The sequence below is a fragment of the Chiloscyllium plagiosum genome, unplaced genomic scaffold, assembly GCF_037043375.1.
Source record: "Chiloscyllium plagiosum isolate Xiang-an unplaced genomic scaffold, Cpla_swu_hap1 HiC_scaffold_5, whole genome shotgun sequence".
Lineage (NCBI taxonomy): Eukaryota > Metazoa > Chordata > Chondrichthyes > Orectolobiformes > Hemiscylliidae > Chiloscyllium > Chiloscyllium plagiosum.
In genome coordinates this window covers 14958680-14986156 of record NW_028270143.1, presented here as the reverse complement: position 1 = coordinate 14986156, position 27477 = coordinate 14958680, and the positions used below count along the sequence as shown (strand labels likewise).

At 41.4% G+C, this 27477-nt stretch overlaps 1 protein-coding gene across 1 annotated transcript in view; it reads left to right on the top strand.

Annotated features, from left to right (window-relative positions):
• The window catches only part of adamts16 (ADAM metallopeptidase with thrombospondin type 1 motif, 16), a 249585-nt gene that overhangs the window by 133969 nt on the left and 88139 nt on the right, over positions 1-27477 (top strand). The window contains exons 12-13 of the mRNA XM_087986819.1: positions 2483-2631; positions 23440-23612. Coding sequence (XP_087842945.1) covers positions 2483-2631; positions 23440-23612 — 322 coding nt within the window. The remainder of the gene's footprint in view (positions 1-2482; positions 2632-23439; positions 23613-27477) is intronic.

Below are 27477 nucleotides of genomic sequence, written 5' to 3'. Positions count from 1 at the left end.
GACTCAAAGTGCACCGTCGCTAGTTCAGTTCTGCTCCCTTTTAATGTGCTCACTATTTCTGTGTAAGGGAGAGGGCAGAGTGTCACAGGTTGTGTATCACTGAATTTGAAAGAGATGCCTGCCGTAGCTGAATAGCTTGAAATGCAGGGAGGCAGTGAGAGTTGAGTGTGAGGTTTGCAGCACTGCTTGTTATGTGTGGGGCTGTTGGAAGAGTTTCTGTGTGCTCAGCATGAATCCGAAATGCCAACAGATGTCCTTAGGTGACTGATGGGGATGTGGTGCATTGAATTGTGTGAGACATTAGTAGGTACTGGGAATAATATGCTCTTTTACAATGAATTCAGTGATTTTGACCGTGTGAGAGATGATTGAATATCTTATAACATTTGAACTCTGGACACCAGGTAATTTGCCTATTGCTTCCATCTCCTTCAGAAATCAGTCTTTAACAACTTTCTGGACCCACACAGAAACATGAGAGTTCATCACATGACTAATCCTCCAGTGCTGTATCTGTGAAACATAGAGCTAACTGCCCTGGTGCAATATTTCCAATCTCTCCATTTGCACCAATGTCTGTCAGCATCAGCATGAAACATGCAACCTCCCCTTAAGAGGGACAAATTGCCTTTAAAAGCTGAACCTAAACATGAATGGTTCTGCATAATGTCCAACCTTCTGTTGACTAGTTGACCAGTAACATGGGTCAAGCTGAGATGCATGCTGAAATCATACTGTGAGTGAAGGAGTTAGTGCAAGATTTGCATACTGTGTGCGTCAATAGGAACAAGCAAAGGCAAACTCTGACATCTCTGATCAAAACTGATTTATTTTAGCTCCTTCGTTCCGGTCAGGGATTCAACTCTAAAATTGTCAGAAAAGTAGAGCCAACAAAGACTTCCAAACTGGATGGAGGTTTTTGTTACAGGGGAGGTGTAAACTAATTTCGGATTGCCAGGTAGTTATACATCCAGCTTGATTTCCCTTCTATAGACTTGCCAAAGTTGAAAGTTGTGCCCCCTCTATATATAGTTTGTTGAGTAGAGGAGTCAGGAATGATCTCAAGAGCAGGAGATGGGGTAGTAAACTGTCAGTGAAGGAGAGGAGCACTCTACAGACAAGGTTTGAATCTGAACTGGGATGAATGGAACTTCTTTCAGAGAATACATGGAGAGTTTTAAAAAATGCAGTGTATGAGTAGGTCGGACAGAGTGAGGGTGATGAGTAAGCAGCCAGAGTGGAAGAACATCATGAGAAACAGGCATCCAGATGTTGAAATAGGGGTAAAACAGAGAAGATCAGCTATCAGAGCCACAAAGGTGGTCAGCCTCCGAGTTTGGCACAATGATGCAAGTGATTGGAAAATTGTGGTGCATTGTGAAGATATCTAATGCAAGGCTGATATAAATGTGAGAGATGATGATAGCGAATCAGACAAAGGAAGTGCATTAATCAATAGAACTTTGTTACTGATACACAGAACACATAGCCTAGAATTGGGATTTTGCCCAAACTGGGACATGATCTTCGTGCAAACTGATGAGTGAGTCAGATGGCAGCGACCATTGCAGATATTTTCATGATCTTATTGTTGGCTGTAAGCACCACTCACCAACTCTGAGTCAGGTCTCTGGAACGTTGGAGGCTTGTGGTTCAGCATGCTTAGATGTCAATCAGTGTCTTTAAAAGCAAGGGTGGCAAGAAAATCAGAAGGGAGACAGATAGTTCTTGCTCCTCAATAGGTGAGGTGTTTTTAAAAGCATTTAAACTTATCAAGCCATTTTTTTTTCAACATTTTTAAGAATTACTAACCTAATTGCCAAGTGTCCGAAGAATAAAGGTAAAGTCACCAGAGTCCTATCAGACCACAGGGCTGTTCTTCTCACTAGAGAAAGATGACTGATGGTGGTTTAACCTGACAGTTACCATGCCTCAGGTGAAAGGAGTGATTGAGAAGGAAAGTCCTTTATGTTAACCTCAGCTCAAGTGGGAATTGAACCCATGCTACTGGCATAACTCTGAATCAGAAACCAGCCAACCAAGCTAAACAAGCCCCCTTATTGAGGAATATTATCACTGTATGCAAACACATGCTGTGGTTACATGCAAAGGAGGTAGTGAACACCTGTTAAACCTTCGCATGTGCAAAGACAGAGCTGATGCTTGTTTTGAGTATGGAGTCTGAAGGGATACAGAGGAACTCTAATCTGTGGGCAAAGGATTTCATGCCAACATTTTAGACTGTCAAATGCCCATTTTTTACACTTGTAAACTGAATACAAGCTCCGATTTCAAAGCCATATCTTTTGACTCACATGAGAAATGTTGCAAGAATATTCATCAAATAACAGTTCAATAAGAGTCTAATCTTGAAAATTGCCTGTAGTTCAATTATTAATTGGTAGAACAAAATATATGACTAAATACATTAATGCACTTATTTAGCCACTTTTCCATTCTTCTTCCATTTTTTGTAATCCAGTGGTGTCGCCGTGGGCAATGTGTGAAACATGGAGATTCAGGGCCAAAGCCTATAAATGGTCGTTGGTCAAGCTGGTCAATGTGGTCACCTTGTTCGAGGACCTGTGGAGGAGGAGTAACAAACCGAGAACGTCAGTGTACAAACCCAAGGTAAAACAGCACTGTATATATGGGCAATGTTCCTTATTAGTGGCATCTTGACAACTTTGTGGTCTGAAAATCCCAACTGGGTTCCCCAGATTCTCACCACAAGCTCAGTAGCAACCTCTGGAAATCCAATTTGAATGACTGAAGGTGAAGTTATGGTAGTTAGTTGGGAGAACCAAATAGTGCAGTTTTGTAAAGATTACTGAAAACTGAGAAGTGAAACATTGTAGCTTGAAACAGAACCCTACTTCCAGTTACTCGCTGTCATTCACTCACGCAAACTATTTTCAGGTTTTCAATGTATTATTCAACAATGTAATATAGGTCTTAAACTTTGGCAGGATGACGAGATCAGCAAGCATTTAAAATATCTTGGCAAGTTAAAAGGATGCCAGAAGAATAGTTGCTCTAGCACCTAACATTTTATTGCCCTAATTTTTTTCAGAAGTTGCAATTTTTTTCAGAAGTCTTCTCTCACTTTCGGAAAGTTATTGATGTTTAATCTGTATGGACTTGATATTTGGGTGTGATCAAAAATGCTTCAAACAAACTGAGGAATTCAGATGCTTGACATGAAGATGAAATCTTAAAACCTAATACCTAAAACTTTTATAAACTTAAGTCTGAACGCATCAGTTAAAATCTGCAGTGTAACCTAAACCAGTCTATGGAATGTTAAGTTAAATTCTCCTTAGAATGCTCAGTGGCTTTGCTGTTTACCTAGAGTAATCTAATCTCTGTGTGTGTTCAGTAATATCCAAAAAAGATTATTGCAATAATTAATGCAGATGTTACTAATGTTTTGTTAGAAAAAGAACCAATAAATTACAAAGTAGTTTCATGCGCTATAAATTTGCAGTAATATGGATTGAAACTCTCACATCTCCTGACATGTAATTGAAGTAGAGAATGTCTTTTGTTACCATCAGGAGAGGGGGTGGTCATGGCTCCCCTCACTATTTAAATCCCTCTCAGTCAATCACAAAAAATGTTTCCTTCTTTTAGCGCATAACTATCATGCTTCTATGAAACTTAATTAACCAGTTCAAAAATGGGGAGCCAATTCTAAGATTTATTAAGTGAAGGAGAGTGGATTTATTACCTATTATTCCCAAAACTAAATGTAACAACAAACACACAAATAAATACAAACAACAAAACATAGTGGAGGAGTACAGTTGCCTGGTACAGGCATGAAGAAAAAGCAAAAACATATATAGATCTGAAGATCTATTAGGCTGTGGGAATGAGAAGACTGTCCTATTGTTTCTTTAGCTGTTCTTCTGTTGCTTTTTGATGAAGTTTGTCGATCTTCAATTCTATGTGTTAATTTTTTCAAGTTGTTTTTCCATTGGTTCCATGACTGAGAAAGCAAGAGAGGGAAGAGTTTCCGGTATCCATGTTGTTATCAGTCCTTGGTGTTTTCTCTCTCCTTTTTGGTGCTGTTGATATACCCATTCCTTGTCTGTGTCATTGTTTCATTTCAAGCTGGATGGTACAGAAGGTCTTCCATCACACAGCATTCACAGTAATCTTGCAAGAGTGACTGTGACAAGAGATACCAATTTGTTGACACCTCATTGAGTTTCCGTGCCTCTTGATTTAAAGTGGCAATTCTGAGGCAGACAATTAGGTAAATTCCCTTTGGGTTGTGTGGGTTGTCAGGTGACCATGTTTAGTGCGCAACGTTCTCTGATATTAAGGATTTCACAAGGAATGTCACACTTCTTTAAATTTTCTCTTTTGCTTGACATATCTTGGAAGTTGAGAATTAGACCTAAAGGATTGTGGCTTGCCATGATTAGACAGCTAGGTTTGTTCACAGGCAGGCTTTCAGAAATACATTCCTGTAGGTCAAGGTTTGAGTAAGCAAGTTTAACCAGGGTCACTGCTGAGGCAGTATTCACAGCTGATATATTGTGAGATCGGCAATTGAAGCTTTAGAGGAGTGGCAATACTCCTTTTTTCTTCAGAAGAACAGAGCTCCACATTTCTGACCAAGGTATCTAAACCCACAGTCCTTCTTCATAGCACAGGATCCTTAGGAGAAGCCAAGCATTTTCTGCATTTTGGTAAGTTTTCATTTACTAATGTAGTGTTAAACTTTAAGAACTTTAGACAGCTTTTCAATGTTTTGTGAGTGAGTGTGTGAAGTAAGTGAATACGATGACTGAGTGATAATAATGATTTGGAGATGCCGGTGTTGGACTGGGGTATACAAAGTTAAAAATCACACAACACCAGGTTATAGTCCAACAGGTTTAATTGGTGCTGGTGTGCTTCCAATTAAACCTGTTGGACCATAACCCTGGTGTTGTGTGATTTTTAACTGAGTGACATTATGCCAGCTTGATATGGTGATAGGATTGTACAGTGGGTCAGTGGAAATCATGGAGGGGAGTTGAAGGATTAGGAGTGGTTGGCTGAGGGGTCAGTTGTAGAGTTACTTGGCAGTTAGACATGGTATTAATCTAGGCAGAAGTGGGCACTGCAGATGCTGAAGGGTAGAGTGGTGCTGAAAAAGCACAGCAGATCAGGCAGCATCCGAGGAGCAGGAAAATTGACATCATGGTATTAATCTGTCTAACATTTCACGAGTAACTATCCTGGTCAGTGAAGAGCTGGCTAAGTCTCCAATTCTAGGTGAAAGACACCGATCTTTCTCATAGAATCATTACAGAATCCCTACAGCATGGAGGCAGGCCATTTGACCCATCAGCCTTGGAGTGCAGATTCAAAGTTACTTGAAAGTGGAGTCGCAGGTACATAGGATAGTCAAGAAGGTGTTTGGTACACTTGCCTTTATTGGGTCATTGCATTGAGTAAAGGAGTTAGAAAGTCATGTTATGGCTGTACAACACATTGGTTCGGCCACTTGTGGAATGCTAGGCAAAAGTGAGGACTGCAGCTGCTGGAAACCAGAGTTTAGATCAGAGTGGTGCTGGAAAAGCACAGCAGGTCAGGCAGCAACCGAGGAGCAGGAAAATCTTCGCTTTGGGCAAAAGCCCTTCATCAGGAATCTATTCCAGTTGAAGGGCTTTTCCCAAAACATCGATTTTTCCTGCTCCTTGGATGCTGGCTGACCTGCTGTGCTTTTCTAGCACCACTTGTGGAATACTGCATTCATTTCTGGTCTCCCTGCTATAGGAAGGATGTTGTTAAACTTGGAAGGTGCAGAGAAGATTTACAAGGATGTTGCCAGGGTTGAAGAGTTTGAGCTATAGGGAGAGGCTGAACAGGCTGGGGCTGTTTTCCCTGGAGCACTGGAAGCTGAGGGGTAACCTTATGGAGGTTTATAAAATCATGAGGGACCAGGAAAGGGTGAAGAGCCAAGGTCTTTTTTCCTCAGAGTAAGAGAGTCCAAAACTACAGATTACAGGTTTAAGGTGAGAGGGGAAAGATTTAAAAGGGACCTAAGGGATACTTTTTCATGGAGAGGATAGTGCCAATATGGAATGAGCTGTCAGAGGAAGTGGTGGAGACTGGTACAATTGCAAAATTTAAAAAGCATCTGGATGAATATATGAATAGGAAGGAAATACAGGGATATGGGCTAAATGCTGGCAAATTGGACTATATTAATTTAGTCTGTTTGGACAACTTGGACTGAAGGGTCTGTTTTAATGCTGTACAAGTCTATGACTGTGAGCCCACACTGACCCTCCAAAGAGCATCTCACCCAGACCCATCCTCATACCCTATGCCTGTAGTCCCACATTTTCCAAGGCTAATTCACCTGGCCTGCACATTCCTGGATGCTATGGAGAGTTTAGCATGGCCAATCCATCTAACCTGCACATCGTTGGACTGCGGGAAGAAAGTGGAACACCCAGAGGAAACCGACGCAGACATGGGAGAACGTGCAAACTCTACATAGACGATCGCCCGAGGGTGGAATTGAACCCGGATCCCTGGCACTGTGAGGCTGTAGTGCTAACCACTGAGCCACCATGGCACCCACAACGAAGGTCAAGTAGGAGCTCTATGAGTCTCAACTCATGCCAATAGTCTCTGACCAATTAGAGAGCAGAAGACCAAGACCAATATTTTAAAATACATGAGAGAACTTGTGTAGTCTTTCCAAATTTATGCAGAAATTTGCTGAATCTCAGCATTGCATTGGTCAGCGTGAAGCTGAGTGACAGGTTCGAACTAAAACATGAAGGTGACCTTCAAGCAATATTTTCCCTGTCTTTACTTCAGTCATGCACACTGCAGCCCCAAGTCCAACACCACATGTAACTGCAGCTAACACCAACACTCAAGAGGAGTGTGATGTGGCTGCGAAACCTTCCCACTAATATCTGTCCAGCAAACATAACAGCATGGCACAGATTATAAATTACACTTCAGACCTCTGGTGGAATTCTTTGGCATCTTTTCTTCTGCCATGTAAAATATTTGACAGGATAAACTGGTTTTGTCAAGTTCAGGACTGTATCTCCTTTGATTCAGGTATTTATAGAAACAGTGAAACATAGTAAAGAGGAATAGGAGTAGTCCACTTGGCCCTTCGAGCCTGCTCCACCATTCAATATGATCGTGGCTGATTATCCTACTTGGTACCGTGTTCCTACTTTCATCCATATCCTTTGATCCCTTTAGACCTAAGTTGCATCTGTGTCCTTCTTGAAAATGTTCAATGTTTTAAACTTAACTGCTTTTTGTGGCAGTGAATTCCAAAGACTCGCCACTCTTTAGGCAAAGTGATTTCTTCTCATCTCCATCATAAATGGCCTCCCTCCACATCTTTAGACTGTGACCCCTGGTTCTGGACTCCCTGGTCATCAGGAGCATCTTTCCCACTTTTATAGTTTATACATCTAAACTCCAGTGTATATAATCGTAACCAATCCAGTGTCTCTTCATAGGTCTGTCCCATCCATCTTCATACGTTTGGTAAAACTTAGTTTTGATAGAAAGTAAACTAATGGCAATATGGCACTGCCCAAAGCAGTTGCCAGGGTGAAGGTGTTGTTGATTCACCTGAAGTCAGCAGGTTTAAATTTCAACAACTGAAGGAGTACCTCCCCTTTAAGATGAGAGAACAGATAAAGCTTTCAGGGGCTCCACCATTCCTGTGTACTTATCCACTCTTTCAATGAATTGAGTGCTTTGAATTGTCTTATCTGTAAGTCTTGGATCTGAAACATGCTTTTACTATGAGAAATACGTCAAATCTCACTTGGAATCAAACTCCTCCTTGCTATGAACTTGTTATATGCCATTTGAAGTTTGGGGACTCGTTATGTTTACGCAGTTATGTGTGTCACAGTTGTAAACTATTCGGTCTATTTGATGTAGAAGCTGGAAGTTAAAGGTTACTTTAAATGTAATAGACAAAGAAATGGATGCAGCCAGTATTAGTTAAGGATAATCTCAAAATGGAAAGCCCTGGGCTTGGCAGGGTGATCATGATACAAAATATTGTTTCACAAGCTAGGGTTATAATGTTACTCTTGAGCAGTGAAAATGCAATATTTGAAGATTTAAATAAAATACTTTAAATATAATGATACAGAATTGACAACATTACAAAACAGATAGTTTGGCCCAATGGATCTGTGCCTAATTAATTTAACCCTGTTAGTGTGTCCTTCTATTTGTTTCTCTTTCACACCTGTTTAGCCTCTCCCTGACTAAATACAAAACAAGAAGTTTTGTGCAGCACTTTGTTGTTGAGTGGGTTGTATTTCTGAGTGGATTGCAGCTCTCATTGGACATATTGACCAAGGGAGACTAAACTGAAGAATATCCACCGTAAGGTGTATAACCCTCAAAAGCCCTTGAGTGAACATTATGACCAGTGTTCTTTGATCAATAAAAGGTGACTCATTCACAACCAAATCAAATGGTTAAGGTCTGATCTTAGCTCAAGAATGCAGGAATTCTATAGAGGTTTGGATAGGAGATGATGGAACTTCATTGAATTTACAAAACATTAATGGAGAGCATTGCCTTTTGTCCTGGGGCCCCTCTAAACTATTTTGAAGTGTTTCCTTTCTGACAAGAAAAGTCCTTTTTTAAGCTGAGGATTAAAAGTCGAATTGTAATTAGTAGCCGAGCTGTAGGTTCACCAAAAATTGGTTCCAATTAATCTTGTTCTTTGCTTGTATTCTTAACTTAATAAGCCTTTCGAATAATATTTAATATTATACATTCAATGTGCAACTCTTCTGAACAGTATGAGATAGTCTTTCAAATTTTTCATTCTTCAAAAACTAAATTATTGTTGTCTTTTTTATTTTGACAACAAAGAACACAATGCTAATTCCTTCAGTTTCTCATGTGTTGAGTTAGTTCCAGAGAAATTTGTTAGCCGCACTCAAAGATAGCTGGTCAATCTAGACATTCCTAGAGCAATAATCATTTAGCATCCCTCAAGTGGCATAAGAGCTAATAATAGAGGGGTGACAGTGTTTTGGAGCATTGGAAACTGTAAGGAATTCAGTGCACCCTGATTCATTGATGTGGCCTTGTTGAGGATTGAAACGCTGATCAAATTTAGATCTGTTGTCAATGCTTAATTTATGGATCCATGTCATTAGAAAGAAAAATATTTGCTTTGTCTGATTAGCAAGATCAGTCCTTGTTTACAAATGTAATTATTAATGTAAATGTCTATTGCTAAAGGCATTGCATTCTTGATGGAGAAGAAGCATTTAACAGTTGGGGTGCAAAGTTCCTGGAAGGTTCAGGATGCTCCATTCAGTGTGTCAACACCTTGGCTTCCACTCCCAGAGTCACTACAACTCAGACATTGGAGGTTCTCTTTTATTTATCCACCAGTGGGACTTGGGCATCGCTGGCTGGCCAGCATTTATTGCTCATCAGTAGTTCCCTTTGAGAAAGTGGTGATGAGCTACCTTCTTGAACTGTTGTAGCCCACAACCTGTAGGTTGACCTACAATGCCCTTCGGGAGGGAATTCCAGGCCCACAGAGCAGAAACGAAAATTTAGAGAGACTGTTGTTAAAGAGTACATCAACATTTTTCACCTATGTAAGATACCCAATCCTAGCATTTTGTCAGCATTCTGCCAACAAATCATGCAGTTTGCATTGGCTACGTTGCTTAATTAACTGTTACCTGTTTAAAATTTGCTGTCTTTTCAAATCGCTCTATAGCGTTGTCTTTCCCTATCTCGGTAACCACATCCAATCCTACAACTTTCCAAGATCTCTTGAGGCATTTAAATAACATTATTGACCTTTTAACAGGCTCCAAAACACGTTTGACATTAAGTGTTTGATGGATGAGGGTAATTAGGCCTGTGGATCTTTAGTGTAAGGAAAACAATTAAGATGTTGAATTTGACTGACCAGTTGTTAATCATTATGAAATGAAAATCATCCAAGTGGAACCAGGTCAAATGTATCCCCTACCATATGGAAAGTTGAGGTGTTCCAAACGGGGAGTTGAAATCAAAGTAAAGTTTGACTTATTTAGAGCAGCACTGAATAGCAAGGCTAAATGTTATTTTGGATAAGAATCAATAGAATTATGTATGATGTTGGCACCAGCAATTTGGTGGGTTTTTTTTTCACACAGTTGTGTATCTGTGCTGGCAACTAAAGAGGGAGCATTTATGTCCTCTGGCAGTTTTGCTTATTTCAATGAGGGCTGGCAAACTGAACCAATCTTGGAGGTGCCCCATGCCAGAAATATTTCTCCAGTTCAAATATGCCGTTGTGGCCAGTCAGTAATGTGGTGTTTCAGGGCCAGGCAATTTCTACGAAGCTTCCAGACTCTCCTACAATAATGAGTCCTATTGAAACCGGTAGAACCAAAAAAAATATTTGGACAAATTCTCATAACTGATACCAAGCAGGGCTACACAGAGAGGAATATTTTAAATCTTAGTTCTCAGCAAAACTACAGGTCCAGCATTATTTCAGTATTGGAATATATGTGTATGTGTTCTTATACATATTCCAGATGGAGGTGAGGAGATTACTTTATACAAAAACTTTGCCATGTGGATTTTCCTTTTCCTTTAAGTTGTAATCAGAGGAGAAATGCGGTTCCGTTCAGGTACACACCTAAGAGTTAATTCTTTTCGCTTCCCTGCTGACTGGATAACAGCTCAAGTATTGGATGAGTGTAATTCTCACAGCATCTATAACATGAAGTTTTGTCCCAGGACAACTTAACAAGTCAAGAAAACTCATTTTGAGAGCCAGATGAAAAAAATCTTTAAACTAATTGGGCTGAAACTCAGTATCCTAACATGATCCCTGAAATTTCTATGAAGTTCACTCTGTTCTGGAAGACCACTACTTCTATAAGGTATGATCAATTTTTCCTGAATCTCTCCTAGTTACTTTCCCATAGAAATCTAATTAGTTTATAAAAATCATAAAGCTGTGATTCTTACTAAAACCAAAAATTGTTGATATGCTGACATGCAGTCAGTGATGTTAATTGGACTTCTATTTCCGTCATTACGTCGATTGCAAATATATGTTTCACAACTTGCTTCAAATGTCAACTGGTACTCAGTTAGTGGTTATCCAATCCGGGTAAGTGTAAGGTGATGCACTTGGGCAGGCCAGACAAAGGAAGAGAATACCTGATGGACAGCAGGAACCTGGGGTATACCAAGACCAAAGGGACCATGATGTGCATGTCCCTTAAAGTAGACAGGTGGATAAAGTGGTTAAGAAGACATATGGACCCTTGCCTTTATTAGCCGAGTTTAAGAGCAGAAAGTAAAGTTGCCATAGTCCCAGAGAACTGCAGGAAAGAGATGATTGCTGGTGATTTAACCTGAGGTTCGCCACGCTAGAGAATGTTTCAGAGGTGTGCATAAAGTGTAAATATTCTGACCTGTATCCCAAACTTATTTATTGAAATAAATTCCAGCTAATCTGCATTTCTGATGATTTCATCAAGTTTATGGAGTTCAACATTAATGGATGTGAATAGCAAAATTGGCACAAAAGTATTACAAAGGCAACTCAAAAGTAAAACTTGAAAAACTCTCGGATTAATTAGCTGCTGAATTGGCTGAATGAATTCTGCCATTTCACTGTTGCAAGCTTTCCATTAAAATTAATGGCATGTCATTTAATGGCTAGGTTTGCATTCTAAATGTAAATTTAATAAGTCCATAAGACATTGAAGCAGAAGTAGGCCATTCAGCTCCTCAGGACTTCTCTGTCAATGAATTATCACCCGATAATTCTCAATCTTGTTGCTGCCAGTTAAAGCTTTAGACTCCACAGGTTTGTTGCACCGTTCCTGGTTCAAGAGATGGGCTTCACTTCGGGTCCTTAAATTGTATCCTTAATACAGTCATTAGAACGTGAATTGGCAACCCTAAGGATATTTGAGGTTTGGGGGAGGGGACAGTGGAAATGAACTGGAGTTGACGATAGGGGTGTGAGTGGGTTTAGTTGGGTAGAGATAGCATGACGGGGAAGGATTGGTGATCACAAAAGCAGAGGGGTGTCTTATTTTGAGATATCACTGCTACCAGCATATGGTATTCTGGTTGCATATTTAGCAGCCATCTTCACCCTCCTGTGCTGAATCCAGGCCCTGTATTATAATCAGTGTTAGAAGATAAACTACTTTATGAGCTTAAACTGAAGAGGTTCTTGTCTTGATAGCAACTTATTTTTAATTGCATGATAGCAATAGGTAAGTTTACATTGTACCAGGCAAAATTCTAAGCATTCTCAAGAACAGTATAGGATACATCAGCTTCCTTTGTATACTTGGGTAAAACTGAACTGTCTTCATGCAAAGTTTGTGTAACATCATCTGATTTGGTGGAGTTCAATTTAACGGAAGCATTAACTCCTTCCAAGCCATTACCATAGTGTGAGTGGTGTTTGTGGTTTGATGAGGTTACTTGGTTGATCCAGGTGGAAATACTCCTGCTGTTCCTGGCTCACAAGTTGCTTCCCTGATGATCTAGCCCTTCATAATTTCTGCTAGCCTGGTTTCCCCAAGGTTTGAGAAACTTGAATTTAAAAATAGAAGCTGAAAATGTGTTGCTGGAAAAGCGCAGCAGGTCAGGCAGCATCCAAGGAACAGGAGAATCGACGTTTTGGGCATAAGCCCTGAAGAAGGGCTTTCCTGAAGAAGGGCTTATGCCCGAAACGTCGATTCTCCTGTTCCTTGGATGCTGCCTGACCTGCTGCGCTTTTCCAGCAACACATTTTCAGCTCTGATCTCCAGCATCTGCAGACCTCACTTTCTCCTTTAAAAATAGAAACCTTCTTAAAGTTGAGCCATGGAGACTCCTTTAATGATTCGACAACTGACCCACCTCCTGAAAGCTGGTTGGTCATCTCCCTCTACCTCATCACATCTCCACTAAACCTGGAATTGCATGGTCTCATGACAGCTTGAGTTTGGATTTGACATTTCTGCTTCTCATCTGGACTGAACCACCCATTTTTAAGGGGTAAAACTACCCTTGGGTATCAATTTGTAGATCCAGGGATGCTGTATGACTCAGGAACAGCTCATGGTGCCACTGTCAAAAGACTTTTGCATATGCCTTGTCTCCCAGTTTTGGTGTTTCTGAAAGCCTTTTAGTTATTGCCTCTTCTCGTTCTTCACACCAAAATTAATCACTTCACATTGTTTTAGTTTCCATCTGGTGTATGCTTGTCCACTTCTGTCTCTATTGTCCTGGAATCTATTGCGATCCTCTTCATTGTTTACTACAATGACATTATTTGGTATCAAAAGAGAAGCATACCAATGCACTGAATTGATTCACTGCATGTAATCATATAAGGATGAAATTTGTTAACTCTGATGGCAAACCTAAGAAAGAGAGGGGCTTTGCTGCATTAAGCTGCATGGAGCTTGATGAGTTCACATTGAGGAATGCTGTTAATTGCAGGACAACTACACATTAGTGTTACTGGTTAGCAGGAGGGGACAGCAGCAAAGTTTAGCCCTACCACTGTTAATGGACAATGTCGATGATTCGATTTGACTTATTAATGTCACATGTACCTAGGTAGTAAAACATTTCATTTCGTATGCAGTACAGGCATATCATACTGTTCAAAGTGCATAGGCTAATAGAACAGAGCGAAGAATATAATGTTATGGCTGTAGAGAAGATGCATGGAGAGCGTGATCAATGTTAAATTTAAAATTTGAGAGGTCCATTCAGAAGTCTAATAACAGCAGGGAAGAAGTTGTCCTTGAACTTATTCGTACGTGTGTACAAACGTTTATATCTTCTGCCAGACGGAAGAGAGTGGAAGAGAGTATAACTGGGATGGGACAGGTCTTTGATTATGTTGGTTACTTTCCCAGAACATTGGGAAGCATAGATGGAGTCAGTGGATGAAAGGCTGGTTTGCATGATGAACTGGGCAGTCTTCACAACTCTCTGCAATTTCTTGCAGTGTTGGGAAAATCAGTTGCCAAACCACCCTGCGATGCATCCAGGTAGGATGCTTTCTATGGTGCATCTATAAAAGTTGGTAAAAATCCTTGTGGGCATGCTGAATTGTGTTTCCTTTTGTAAGGAGCAAAGGGAGGGGAGGATATTGGAGAGAACGAAGGTTAGAGATTAATTGCTGATAAAGAAAGCAGCTGTAGTCTGTGGGAAAAAAACGACTTTTTAAAGAAAATCACACATTGTTCTTAAAGTTGCATGGGGAAATAACTTTGTATCAATTGTTAGAACGTACGGCTTATTGACCATCTACCATTCAGTAAGACTGTGATTGGTCTGGCTATGTTCTCACTTCCACTTTTCTGTCTACACCTTAAAGCCTTGCCTCTCTTGTCAATCAAAAATACATCTAACTCTAGCTTCAGTAAATTTGAAGACCCAGCATCCTGAGGAAGAACGTTCCACATTCCAACATATTTTTCTAATCGACCTGTTCAGCGATGTTCTTACATAGCTATGTTATAGGTGGAACTTGAACCCGGATCTCCCAGTCCAAGGTAGGGATATTACCACTGCACCACAGGAGAACCCTCCACATGCCAACAAGCCTCTGAAGCATTTGCCTCATACGAATCTTGTCCAGCCATTTGTGGAATCAGTTGCTTGTCATAGGTTATGGATTTGAAGCTATGCAAGTCCAGTTGCAAAGCAAAGACACTGTGTGTGGTAAATGGATAGACAGGCCCAACTTGTGTATTATTGTTCACCATGGCTTGTATCAGTGCCTGAGAAGGAATCTACCTGTCCAAAGCTGAGTGATTAATTACTCTTAGAAGCCTACACAGGCATGTTTTGAAACAATACTGCTTCACGGGTAGGAGCACGTTTCTGCAGTGAGATGTAAAATCATATTCTGAAGCCTTTTGACTGGTTGGATATTTTACAAAAATGTCAGTTAAGGAATATAATACACTAATTAAAACACTAATTTGAGGCTATTGGTTTCCTTCCTTTTGATCCTGGACTTTCATTTCCAGTGTCTTAAATTGGACACACTGAACTTAATTAAAGCGTGTCAACATCTCATAAATCAATTGCTGTCTTAAAAAATAAATCTGAATCTACTGGTTTGAAATGTTATTTTCTTCTACTCCTGACTTCAGTTTAAAAAAATATACTTTTTGTGGTAGCTGCTATTAGGTCTGCACATTCCTGCCAAATCCTGAAGAGCCAGTGCCTATTTGCTGTTAGAAGGATTTCAGGCACCATCTAGGCATAGGTTGTCAATGCATAAAATTGATTATTATCGGTCTTGTTTCTGCCTGGAAAGTAAATGCAATGTAGACCAATTTGTAACTAATTTCATTCGGTATTAGTTAACATTGCCTCATTACTAACCAGTGGATTTCATTGACATAGTGGTATTGTCACTGGATTAGTAATTCAGAACTCACTGGCAAATGTGTTGAAACATGAGTTAGAATTCCACTGTAACAGCTAGTAAAATTTGAATTCAGTAAGATCTGGAATGGATTAAAATCTATCCTATCAGAGATCATGTCAATTGTCATAAAAATTGATCTTGTTCATGAAGGTCATCTAGGGAAGGAAATCAGCTGTCCTTAGCTGGTATGGCCAATATGTGACTGTAACCCCATAGCTATGTGGTTAACTCTTAACTGCTTCCTGAAATGGAATGGTCTAGCAACTTAGTGGGCTAGCACTCAGTTGCATCAATCCATGACAAAGTCTACAGGAAATTAAATCAGACAAATCAACTGGCAGCAGAAATAACAACAGCAAACACAGCTCTGTCAACCATACAAAGTCTTCCTTATCAATATCTGAGGCCTTATGCCAAAAATAGGAGAGCTATCCCGCAGACTGGTTGAGCTTTAGCCTGACATCATCACACTCATGGAACCATGCTTTACAGACACCGCCATCACTGTTCCTCGGTATATCCAGTCCCATCAGCAGGACAGACCCACCAAAGGTGGTATCACAGAGATATGCAGGCAGGAGTAAGTTGCTGGGAGCCCTCAGCATTGACTCCAGGTCCATGCTCCCCTTAATTCTTTTTCCGCTGCATGGAGCTCCAAAGTCCATGCTTGGCTTCCTCATGGAGAAGTCAATGTGTCAGAAAGCCAACCAGTGTATTTGGGATCTCCAAGCGGCTGTACAGCTTACAGAGCATGTCGATTCAGACCCCATGAAATAACATGGTATCAGGTCAAACATTGGCACTCCAAGTGATTGTCACCTATCCTGTGCCCCCTTCCTCGGCTGATGAATCAATGCTGTTCTGTTGAGCACCATTTAGAGGAAGGACTGAGGGTGACAGTGGCACAGCATGTACTCTGAGAGCTCACAATATCTATTACCAAGGGTGGCCCAGCGGCTCTACAAGTGATCAAGATGGCAAAGGTCAAAAGGACGTAGTGCCTAGACTGGGTCGATGACAGCTGGGGAGGGAACCAGCAAGAGGGAAAATTCCATTTGGCCTTTTCCTCACCAATATGTTTGCCATGGATATGTTCATCCTGGATAATTCTATAGGAGTGATCACCACACAGTCCCCTGTGGAATCTTAACTTTACATTGATGAAACCCTCCATCGTGGTATGTGCATCATCACAGTGCTAAATGGGACAAACTTAGAACAGATTTAGCAACATAGACTGGCCATCCTTTGCATTGACAGCAGCAGAATTATATTTAACCACAGTGTGTAACCTCATAGCCCAGCATCTTCCCCACTTTAGCATTACCATCAAGTCAGGAGATTTGCCTAGTTCAGCAAAGCACCAGGCGTATATAAAAATGAGGTGCCAGTCTTGTGAAGCTATAACACAAGACTACTTACAGGTCAGAAAATGGAAGCATAATACAATGGATCAGACTTTCAGATTCTGAGGCAGCCTGTTTCCTTATGCACCAAGATCTGGACAAATTGGACTGACAAGTGGCAAATAACATTCATGCCACTCAACTGCCAGGCAATGATTATCTCTAATAAAAACAAATAGTCTAACTATCTCCCCATGACATTCAATGGCAATACAACCACTAAATTCCACTACTGTCAATTTCCTGTAGTTTATCATTGACCAGACATTGAATTGGAGTCATCACACAAGTATAATGGCTAAAGAGTATGCTAGAGACTAGGAATCGTGCAGCGAATAACTTGGCTCTTGTCTTACTAAAGCTTGTTCACCATCTACAAAGTAGAAAAACGGGAGTTTAATGTAATACTCCCCATTTGCCTGGATGAGTGTAGTTCTAAAATCATCGTCCAGGACAAGCAGCCTACTTGACTGACACCCCACCTACTACCGACAACATTCACACCCTCCACCAATGACATGGTCTGTACTATCCAAAAGAGACACTGCAATAACTCACCAAGGCTGCTCTGATGTCACCTGCAAAACCCGCACCCTCTGCCACTTAGAAGGACAGTGGCAGAAGCTGCATGGGAACACTGCCAACTGAAAGGTCAAATGCTGTCCCGACTTGGAACCATATCACTGTTACCTCAATGTCACTAGATTAAAATCCTAGAACTCCCTTCTAACAGCATTGTGGGCATACCAGCACCCTGATGCCTGCAGTGCGTCAAGGAGACAGCTCAGTACTACCTTTTCCAGGGTAATTAGGGATGAGTAATAGGTAGTGGTTTAACCAGCAATGCCCACATCCCATGAATATCAGTTTTAAGAAGTGAGTAATCTACTTTGCCTCTGCCTCCAATTTTAATCAAATTTAATTTTGTCATTTTAATGATAGATTCAGTACTGTTGTAATTTTACACAGTATGTGTCAGTAATAAAGTGCATTTTCAAGGTACTAATGAAATGCTGAACGTGATATCCAGCATGCCATGACTCAAAGTTTCTGGAAGGCATCTCAGAAAGCAGTCACCTCAAAGAAATAATAAAGCAGAGAAAAGGAATTTGGTGATCAGTTTGCCTCTAGCAGGATGTTTTTATCCAATATTGGCAATACCTATGTTACCTCATGTATTATGAGAAACTAAATATATACTATATGTATAGATAGTGTGGTATTTATGAATTCAACAGACATTTATTGCAGCTAACTATTATACATAAACACTACATTCCTCAGACAACTGAGTTCCTGGGCTAATATTAAGTTAATAGTTTACAACCAGTTACTGTCAGGGGGAGGAAAGAGAACCGATGGTCAGTGCAGAGATCCCCTGTGGCCGTTTCCCTCAGCAATAAGTATACCATTTTGGATACTGCTGGTGGGACAGCCTACCAGGGGAAAGCCATAGCAGTCAGGTCCCTGGCACTGTGGCTCAGAAGGGAAGGGGGGGAAATAGAAAAGCACGAGTGGTAGGGGACTCAATAGTTAGACTTATTGACAGGAGATTTTGTGGTCAGGAACGGGACTCCCAGAAGGAATGTTGCCTCCCCGGTGCCAGAGTCCAGCACGTTGCCGATCGGGTTTATAAGATTCTGAAGGGGGAGGGTGAGCAGCCAGAAATCGTGGTACATATCGGCACCAATGATATAGCCAGGAAAGGGATTGAGGATCTGAAAAGTGACTACAGAGAGCTAGGTTGGAAGCTGAAGAGCAGGACGAGTAGAGTAGTGATCTCAGGTTTGCTACCGGTGCCACAAGACAGTGAGACAAGGAACAGTCAGCGAATGCAGCTTAACACATGGCTGCAAGGCTGGTGCAGGAGGGAGGGCTTCAGTTACGTAGACCATTGGGATACCTTCTGTACATGAAAGACGGGTTGCACCTGAACTAGAGGGCCACATATGTCCAGGGTGGGAAATTTGCTCGTGTGATTCGGGAGAGTTTAAACTAGTTTGGTAGGGGGGTGGGAATCAGAGCCACATGTCTGAGAGGGGGTCAGTTGCAGACGGGGCAGTGACAGGATGTATTGAATCTATCAGGAAGGTTTCTCACGCGATGAAACAAAGGGATCGGTTAAAGTGTGTCTGCTTTAATGCAAGGAGTGTCCGAAATAAGAGTGACGAACTTAGAGCACGGATTAGTACTTGGGGCTACGATGTTGTGGCCATAACGGAGACGTGGGTTTCACAGGGGCAGGAATGGTTGCTTGATGTTCCAGAGTTTAGAATGTTTAAAAAGAACAGGGAGAATAGAAAAAACGTTGCTAACCAGAGAGTCCATCACAGCTCCAGAAACGAAAGTTGTTGAGGAAGGTTTGTCTACTGAGTCAGTATGGGTCGCAGTTAGGAACAGCAGGGGACAGCCACCACATTGGGGGTTTTCTACAGACCACCTAACAGCAGTAGAGAGATTGAAGATCTCATAGGCGGGCAGATTCTGGAAAAATGCAGAAGTAGCAGGGTTGTTATTATGGGTGATTTCAACTTTCTCAATATAGACTGGAACCTCCTAAGTGCAGATGGTTTGGATGGAGCTGTTTTTGTCAGGTGTGTTCAGGAGGGTTTCCTTACTCAGTATGTAGACAGACCGATGAGGGAAGAGACCATTTTGGATTTGGTGCTCTGCAACAAGCCAGGACAGGTGTCAGATCTCGCGGTGGGAGAGCAGTTTGGTGAAAGTGATCACAACTGCCTCACATTTAGCATAGCGTTGGAGAGAGAAAGGAGCAGTTACCGAGGGAAGATATTTAATTGGGGAAAAGGAAATTATGACGCTATCAGATAGGAGTTGGGAAGTACAGACTGGGAGCAATTGGACCACAGAAAGGGCACAGCAGACATGTGGAGACCGTTTAAGGAGCAGTTGTTGCGAGTGATGCACAAATTTGTTCCTCTGAGACAGGTGAGAAGGGGTAAGATTAGGGAACCTTGGATGACGAGAACAGAGGAACTTCTCATCAAAAGGAAGAAGGTAACTTACGTAAGGTGGAGGAGGCAAGGATCTAGCACAGCTCTAGAGGATTACAGACTTACTAGAAAGAAAGTCAGAAATGGACTGAGGAGAGCTAGGAGGGGCACGAAAAAGGCTTGGCAAGGATTAGGGAGAACTCAAAGGCATTTTACTCATACGTGAGGAATAAGAGAATGATCAGGGAGAAGGTAGGACCGATCAGGGATAGCGGAGGGAACTTGTGCGTGGAGTCTGAGCAGATAGGGGAAGTCCTAAATGAGTTTTTTGTTTCGGTTTTCACCAAGGAAAGGGACCTTGTTGTGAATGAGAACTTTGAGGAGCTGGGATACAGTCTTGACCAGATCAAGTTTGTTGAAGTTAATGTGCTATAAACTTTGTAAAACATTAAGATTGATAAGTCCCCAGGGCCAGACCAGATTTATCCTAGGCTGCTCTGGGAAGTGGGAAAGGAGGTTGCTAAGCCGCTGGCAAGGATATTTGCCTCCTCACTCTCCACAGGTGTCGTACTGGAGGATTGGACGAAGGCGAATGTTGTTCCTCTTTTCAAGAAGGGTAATAGGGCAGTTACAGACCAGTCAGTCTTACGTCTGTGGTCAGCAAAGTTTTGGAAAGAATTCTGAGGGATAGGATTTATGACAATTTGGCAAAGCATAGCGTGATGAAAGGCAGTCAGCATGGCTTTGTGAGAGACAGGTCATGCCTCACAAATCTTATTGAGTTCTTTGAAGAGGTGACAAGACAGGTCGACGAAGGTCGAGCAGTGGATGTGGTGCATTTGATAAGGTTCCCCATGGTAGGCTCATTCATAAAGTCAGGAAGTATGGGATACAAGGAGTTTTGGCTATCTGGATTCAGAATTGGCTGGCTGATAGAAGGCAGAGAGTGGTTGTAAATGGAAATTATTCTGCCTGGAGGTCAGTGTTGAGTGGGGTCCCGCAGGACTCTGTTCTTGGGCCTCTGCTTTGTAGTTTTTATAAATAACTTGGATAATGAGGTTGAGGGGTGGGTTAGTAAATTTGCAGATGACACAAAGGTTGGGGGTGTCGATAGTATAGAGGGCTACTGCAGGCTGCAGTGCGACATAGACAGGATGCAGAGCTGGGCTGAGAAATGGCAAATGGAGTTCAACCTGGATCAATGCAAAGTGATGCATTTTGGAAAGTCGAACTTGAATGCTGAATATAGGATTAAAGACAGGATTCATGGCAGAGTGGAGGAACAGCGGGATCTGGGTGTGCAAGTACATAGATACAAGATATTGGTTGTTAAGAAAGCATATAGTGTTTTGGCTTTCATTAACAGGGGGATTGAGTTTAAGAGCCGCGAGGCTTTGCTGCAGCTCTATAAGTCCCTGGTGAGACCACACTTGGAATATTGTGTCCAGTTCTGGTCGCCCTACTATAGGAAAGATAGAGCGGCTTTGGAGAGGGTGCAAAGAAGGTTTACCAGGATGCTGCCTGGACTGGAGGGCTTGCCTTATGAAGAAAGGTTGAATAAGCTCGGACTTTTCCCTCTGGAGAGAAGGAGGAAGACAGGAGACCTGATCGAGGTGCACAAAATAACGAGTGGAATAGATAGAGTCAATAGCCAGAGACTTTTCCCCAGGGTAGGATTGACTGGTGCGAGGAGTCATAGTTTGAAGATATTTGGAGGAAGGTATAAAGGAGAAGTCAGAGGTAGGTTCTTTACGCAGAGAGTTGTGAATGCATGGAATGCGTTGCCAGCAGTGGTGGTGGAAGCAGAGTCATTGGGGACATTTAAGTGACTGCTGGACATGTACATGGATAGCAGTGAGTTGAGGGGTGTGTAGGTTAAGTTACTATATTTTACATTAGGATTAAACCTCGGCATAAAATTGTGGGCCAAAGGGCCTGTTCTGTGCTGTACTTTTCTATGTTCTTCGTTCTAACAGATGAACATGCTTTCAGTAGGGTGGAGTCATGCTTCAAGTGTTCTGAGGTAAGATAGGGTATGAGATGCCCTTACGCCACATGCTGCAATGTAGCATTGATATCGATATCTTAGACATTTACTTGCATGTTGTCTTGTAACGGTATACTGTCATACTGACCGTGAACAATGTTGGATAAAAGGAGATGACAAATGAAATCAGTGGAGGCAAGTAGTCATAACACTGCTGATTGCAACAGCAGCATGCGCTTACATTTTCCCTTTGATGTTAAAAAAAATCTCCAAGTGTTTCACCAAGCTGAAAGATGAAGGTAAAAACAGCAAAAAGCTGTCTGGTCATGCACAGCTAAATGGATTGGTGCAAACTCAAAGGGGTATATTTAACATGTGTGATGAACTGTTACACTTCTAACTGCAATACAATGTACAATTTTCAATGTTCTATTATGGCAGGGAAATCCAAGCATTAGAGCCAATGAAGAAAGGAGAACTAAAGCAGATCCCTAGTTTAAACACCTGACCTATGTGGAGTGATGAAAGAACTTGGACTTCTCTTACACTTTAGCAGAAAAAGCCCAGGAAGATATTTTCCAAATTTTCTTCGCTTTGTTACTATAGCTTAATTGAAGGTGTGACAACAATTACACTTGCAAGTGGTGAGGTTATGACATGGGCTGACATTTCTGTGCCATTCTTCAAATATAATCAGTGTTATTAAGAGATGAAATGATTTCAATTTTAATAAGTTAAAGGTGTTACGAACTGTAGAGGGGCACAAGCTCCAAATTGCAAGAGGGAAAGTTCAGAAAATAGACAAACTTTAAGTATTTTATAGAGAAAGCTGCATGTGAAATGGACTGCCAAGTGTGCTAGTTGATTGTGCAGGTGAAGGGAAAATTGGCAGATATTTGCGAAGGTAGAGCGATGTATCCCACTCCTGAATGCAGTTAGTAATTTTTTACACAGGCCTTTTCTAGTTCAGTATTTTCCAAAGTTCTAAATATACTTGCACATTACAATTTAGTTACTTATTAGTGTTCTTGAACCTCCATCATCATACCATTTAATGTTGCATACAGTAAAATGGTGTCTTTCCTTAAAGCATTTCCTTCTCCTGTGCTGAACTGAATTTTCTTTCATGGTTCCTCGTAGCTTATCCCTTTCACACTGGGGATCAGCTGTGGCATGGTTTTCTGCACCCTTTCTAGAAGAAGTAATATGATAACTAAAAATGAACGCAGTGTAATAAAGTTTATGGCCTAGAAATGTGATTACCCAACACATTTTTTTTAAAAATGGAAAACAGGTGTTACACTTCCTAAGTGTGATGCACACATGTTCAATCCAGAAGAAAAGTTCTCTTCATCCCACATTTGTGAGGATGCTGTGCAGTTGCCTTGGCCATCCATCTGTAACAGTCATTAGGCCACCACTTCATCAAACTTTATTCGTAGTCTGTTCCCATCTGTCGGGCTTGCTTGGTGATATTGATGCATATGTTCCTGTGTAGTGTGACCAAATCATTAGAACAAATTCTACAGTCTTGGGAGATTTTGTGAGCATGTTACAACTAATTTTTAACTTCGATTTCATTATATTAGTTGTAATGCTTTGTGACTCATTACATTGGTGAAGAATACCTTTTTTTTATCTCGATAGGCCACAGTATGGAGGAAAGTTCTGTGATGGTACTCATCGTACATACAAGCTTTGCAATAATCAAAAATGCCCTAAAAATAGCATTGATTTTAGATCACAGCAGTGTGCTGAATACAACAGCAAGCCATTCCGAGGGTGGTACTACAACTGGAAGCCATATGTTCATGTTGAAGGTAAATATCTTTTTTGGGCTGCAAATTATTGCCTTGCAAATCAAAAGCAATACTATGTATTCTGTATGGTCAAATGTGAATGTTATTTTGTTTTGTTAATACAAGTAATTTTGATTTCAAAGTGAGCTAGCAGTAATAATAGTAATCTGCATTTGTATTGAATCTTTTATCTAATAATATGTTCAAGCAGCTTCTTGTATTTGAGAATAGACTGAATATTAGTTGGAGATTCGAAAGGCAAAAATTATTATCAAAAATATGTTGGAGGATGCTTTTAAGGTCAGTAAAAAGCAGGAAAAAGAAGTTGAAGGGTAAGGTTTCAAAAGGTTAGACATGGATAGATAACACAGACAGAGTAACAAATATCATTCCTGCGCACAAGTGGGGTTGACAGAAATGTGATCAGGGCAGAGTTGAAAAGCTGTAGGAATGGGCTAGATTAAAGGCTGAAACATTTACAAACTCAAGTTGTTGAAAGACCAAGGTATGAATTGTATATCAGATCAAACATTTTGAATTGATGCCTTGGGAGACGGGAAGGTTCGGCAGGTTATTAATTGGGTCATGGATATCGGCAAGGAGAACATATGTGGAAAAGAGAACAGACAGCAGAATTTTGTACAAGTCGCAGTTTGTGCAGAGAGATGCTTGGGAGATATTTGAGGAGCTTTTTAAAGAAAATCAGTGTTGACATTTGAAAAGTGCAGCTATAAGTAGAATAGAGTTGGTAATGTTAACTAGGTCAAAGAATAAAGACCTAAAAAATAGACTTGATTCCCCTGATGACAATCATAAAAATTGGGTGCTGAAAAGTATGGTGGTCTTTCTTTGCAAAGGCTCCATATTGTCATGGGACCGAGCCTGAAATGGTTCCTCATATCTGTAAGATCTGTCGGTATACATTCCTAATGAAACCAACTGTTGCATGCGAAAGACAAGCCAGCAGATCTTGAAGGAACGCGTGGAGGCTCGTGCAAGGGAGGTTTGAGCATTTGAGTCACCACATTTTGAAACCAAAATGAGTATTAAACCTCCCAATGCAACATAAAGTCATAGTTTGGGGGGGGGGGGGGTGTAAACTCGGTGTGCTGGCCTATTTTTGGTAGTCTGGCTAGCTGCACGTTAGAGCCTTGTGTCGACCGCAAGTTCCGATGAATTTGTGGCGAGTGAGATGGCACAGGAGCAAAGGCAGAAAGCTCTCCACAAAGACAGCCTTGGCCACGTCACTGCAGATAATCTATGGCCTTTACACAATAGGTACTGTTTGGTTTTATGCTATCTGAGACAGTGTTTCCCTGTGTGAGCTGGTCACTTGACATTGCACCCTTAGCATAGTTGGAGTCATAGAGATGTGCAGCACGGAAACAGACCCTTCTTGTCCAACTCATCCATGCCGACCAGACATCCCAACCAAATCTCGTCTAGCACTTGACCCATATCCCGCTAATCCCTTCCTATTCATATACCCACCCAGATGCCTATTAAATGTTGAAATTGTACCAGTCTCCACTACTTCCTCTGGTAGCTCATTTCATACCTGTACCACCCTCTGTGTGAAGATGTTGCCCCTTAGGTCCCTTTTAAATCTTTCCCCTCTCACCCTAAACCTATGCCCTCTAATTCTGGTCTCCCCCACTCCAGAGAAAAGACCTTGTCTATTTACCCTATCCTTGCCCCTCATGATCTTATAAACCTCAATATGGTCACCTCCCCCAGCCTCCAACACTGCAGGGAAAACAGCCCCGGCCTATTCAACCTCTCCTTATACCTCAAATCCTGTATCCATGTCAACATTCTTGTCAATCTTTTCTGAGCCCTTTCAGGTTTCACAACATCTTTTCAATAGGAAGGAGGTCAGAATTGTACACAATATTCCAAAAGTGGCCTAACCAATGTCCTTTACAACCACAACATGGCCTCCCAAATCCTATACTCAATGCACTGACCAATAAAGGAAAGCATGCCAAAAGCTGCCTTCACTATCCTATCTATCTGCGACTCCACTTTCAAGGAACTATGAACCTGTCCTCCAAGGTCTCTTTGTTCAGCAACACTCCCCAGGACCTTACCATTAAGTGTATAAGTCCTGCTAAGATTTGCTTTCCCAAAATGCAGCACCTCACATTTATCTAAATTAAACTCCATCTGCCACTTCTCAGCCCATTGGCCCATCTGATCAAGATCCTGTTGTAATCTAAGGTAACCTTCTTCGTTGTCCACTACACCTCCAATTTTGGTGTCATCTGCAAACTTACTGACCATAACTCTTGTTTTCAAATGTCTCCAAGGCACCTCTCAATCTTTATTGCTTCTTCCAATCCTATACCACTTCTTCAGTTCTCACCTTTGTAAGCATCCTTGACTTAAGTAGTCAACCATTAGTGGCAATGCTTTTAACATGACAAGTTGGATCAGGTTTGCGTTCTGATATCTGAGTGTGCAGAATCATTATGCCCAAAAGTTTTTGAGCACTTGGTTTTGTCTGGGTACAGTGTAATTCCTACAGCTGCTGAGGGATGTTTCGAAAGTGCTCAGTCTATTGGACATCAGGAAGATTCACAAATTTAACACACAATTGTTTTTCATATCAGAAGGAAATACTCCCACTAGCGAGCTCATTGGCTTACATTTAGTCAGATGGGATCAGAAAGCTCACTCCACACATTCAAATCAGTTTCAGACTGTCTTTCCTAAGAGGGGGAGAGCATCCTGCAGGAAGATACAGCCTGCAGTAAGACACAGTCCTACCAGCAGCACCTCACATTACACAGAAACCAATACATATAATTTCGCTTCTGCTTACAATGCATTGTTAGGAAGAAGTGCAGTTGTAGCATTTTCAGCTTTAGTCCTGCACTAATCTTGAGCCATTGTCACTTAAGAGTTTTCTTAGCAATTTAGGCAGCATTGTAACTGTTTTTACTAAATTAAACCAAACTTTTACGCAAAAATATTCTTTGTAGTAAAGCAAAATACCAAGGCTGCTGGAAATCTGAAATAAAATCAGAAAAACCTGGAAATACTCAGCAGTAGAAAGATAGAGAATCAGAGTAGTATTTCATATCAAAGACCATACGTTAGTACTGGTCACAGATGGTGGAATCATAGAATCTCTACAGTGCAGAAAGAAGCCATTTGGCCCATCGAATCTATACTGACCCTCCAAAGAACATCCCACCCTGAACCAGCCCCCCACCTATCCCCATAACCTCACATTTCCCATAGCTAATCCACCTAATATGCACATGCCTGGACACTACGGGGGAATTTAACATGTTCAATCCATGTAACCTGCACATCTTAGGACTGTGGGAGCAAGCCAGAGCACCTGGTAGAAATGTATGCAGACACACTGAGAGTGTGCAAACTCAAAACAGACAGTCACCCACGGCTGGAATTGAATCCAGGACCCTGACGCTGTGAGGCAGCAGGGTGAACCACTATGCTACTATGCACTGTGAAGCAGTAAAATTCTTCTCTCGCCACTGATGCTGCCTGACCTGCTGAACATTCCTTGCAGGTCCTTTAAGCAGTTTTTAATTGCCTTTGAATTAATCTTCAAACTGTGCTGCACTCTTCAAAAGTTAATTCTTAATGAATTCCTTTGCTCAACATGACTGTCAGACTTGGGAAATCAGACCATAAGACCATAAGACATAGGAGTGGAAGTAAGGCCATTCGGCCCATCGAGTCCACTCCGCCATTCAATCATGGCTGATGCGCATTTCAGCTCCACTTACCAGCGTTCTCCCCGTAGCCCTTAATTCCTCTAGACAACAAGAATCTATCAATCTCGGCCTTGAAGACATTTAGCATCCTGGCTTCCACTGCACTCCGTGGCAATGAATTCCACAGGCCCACCACT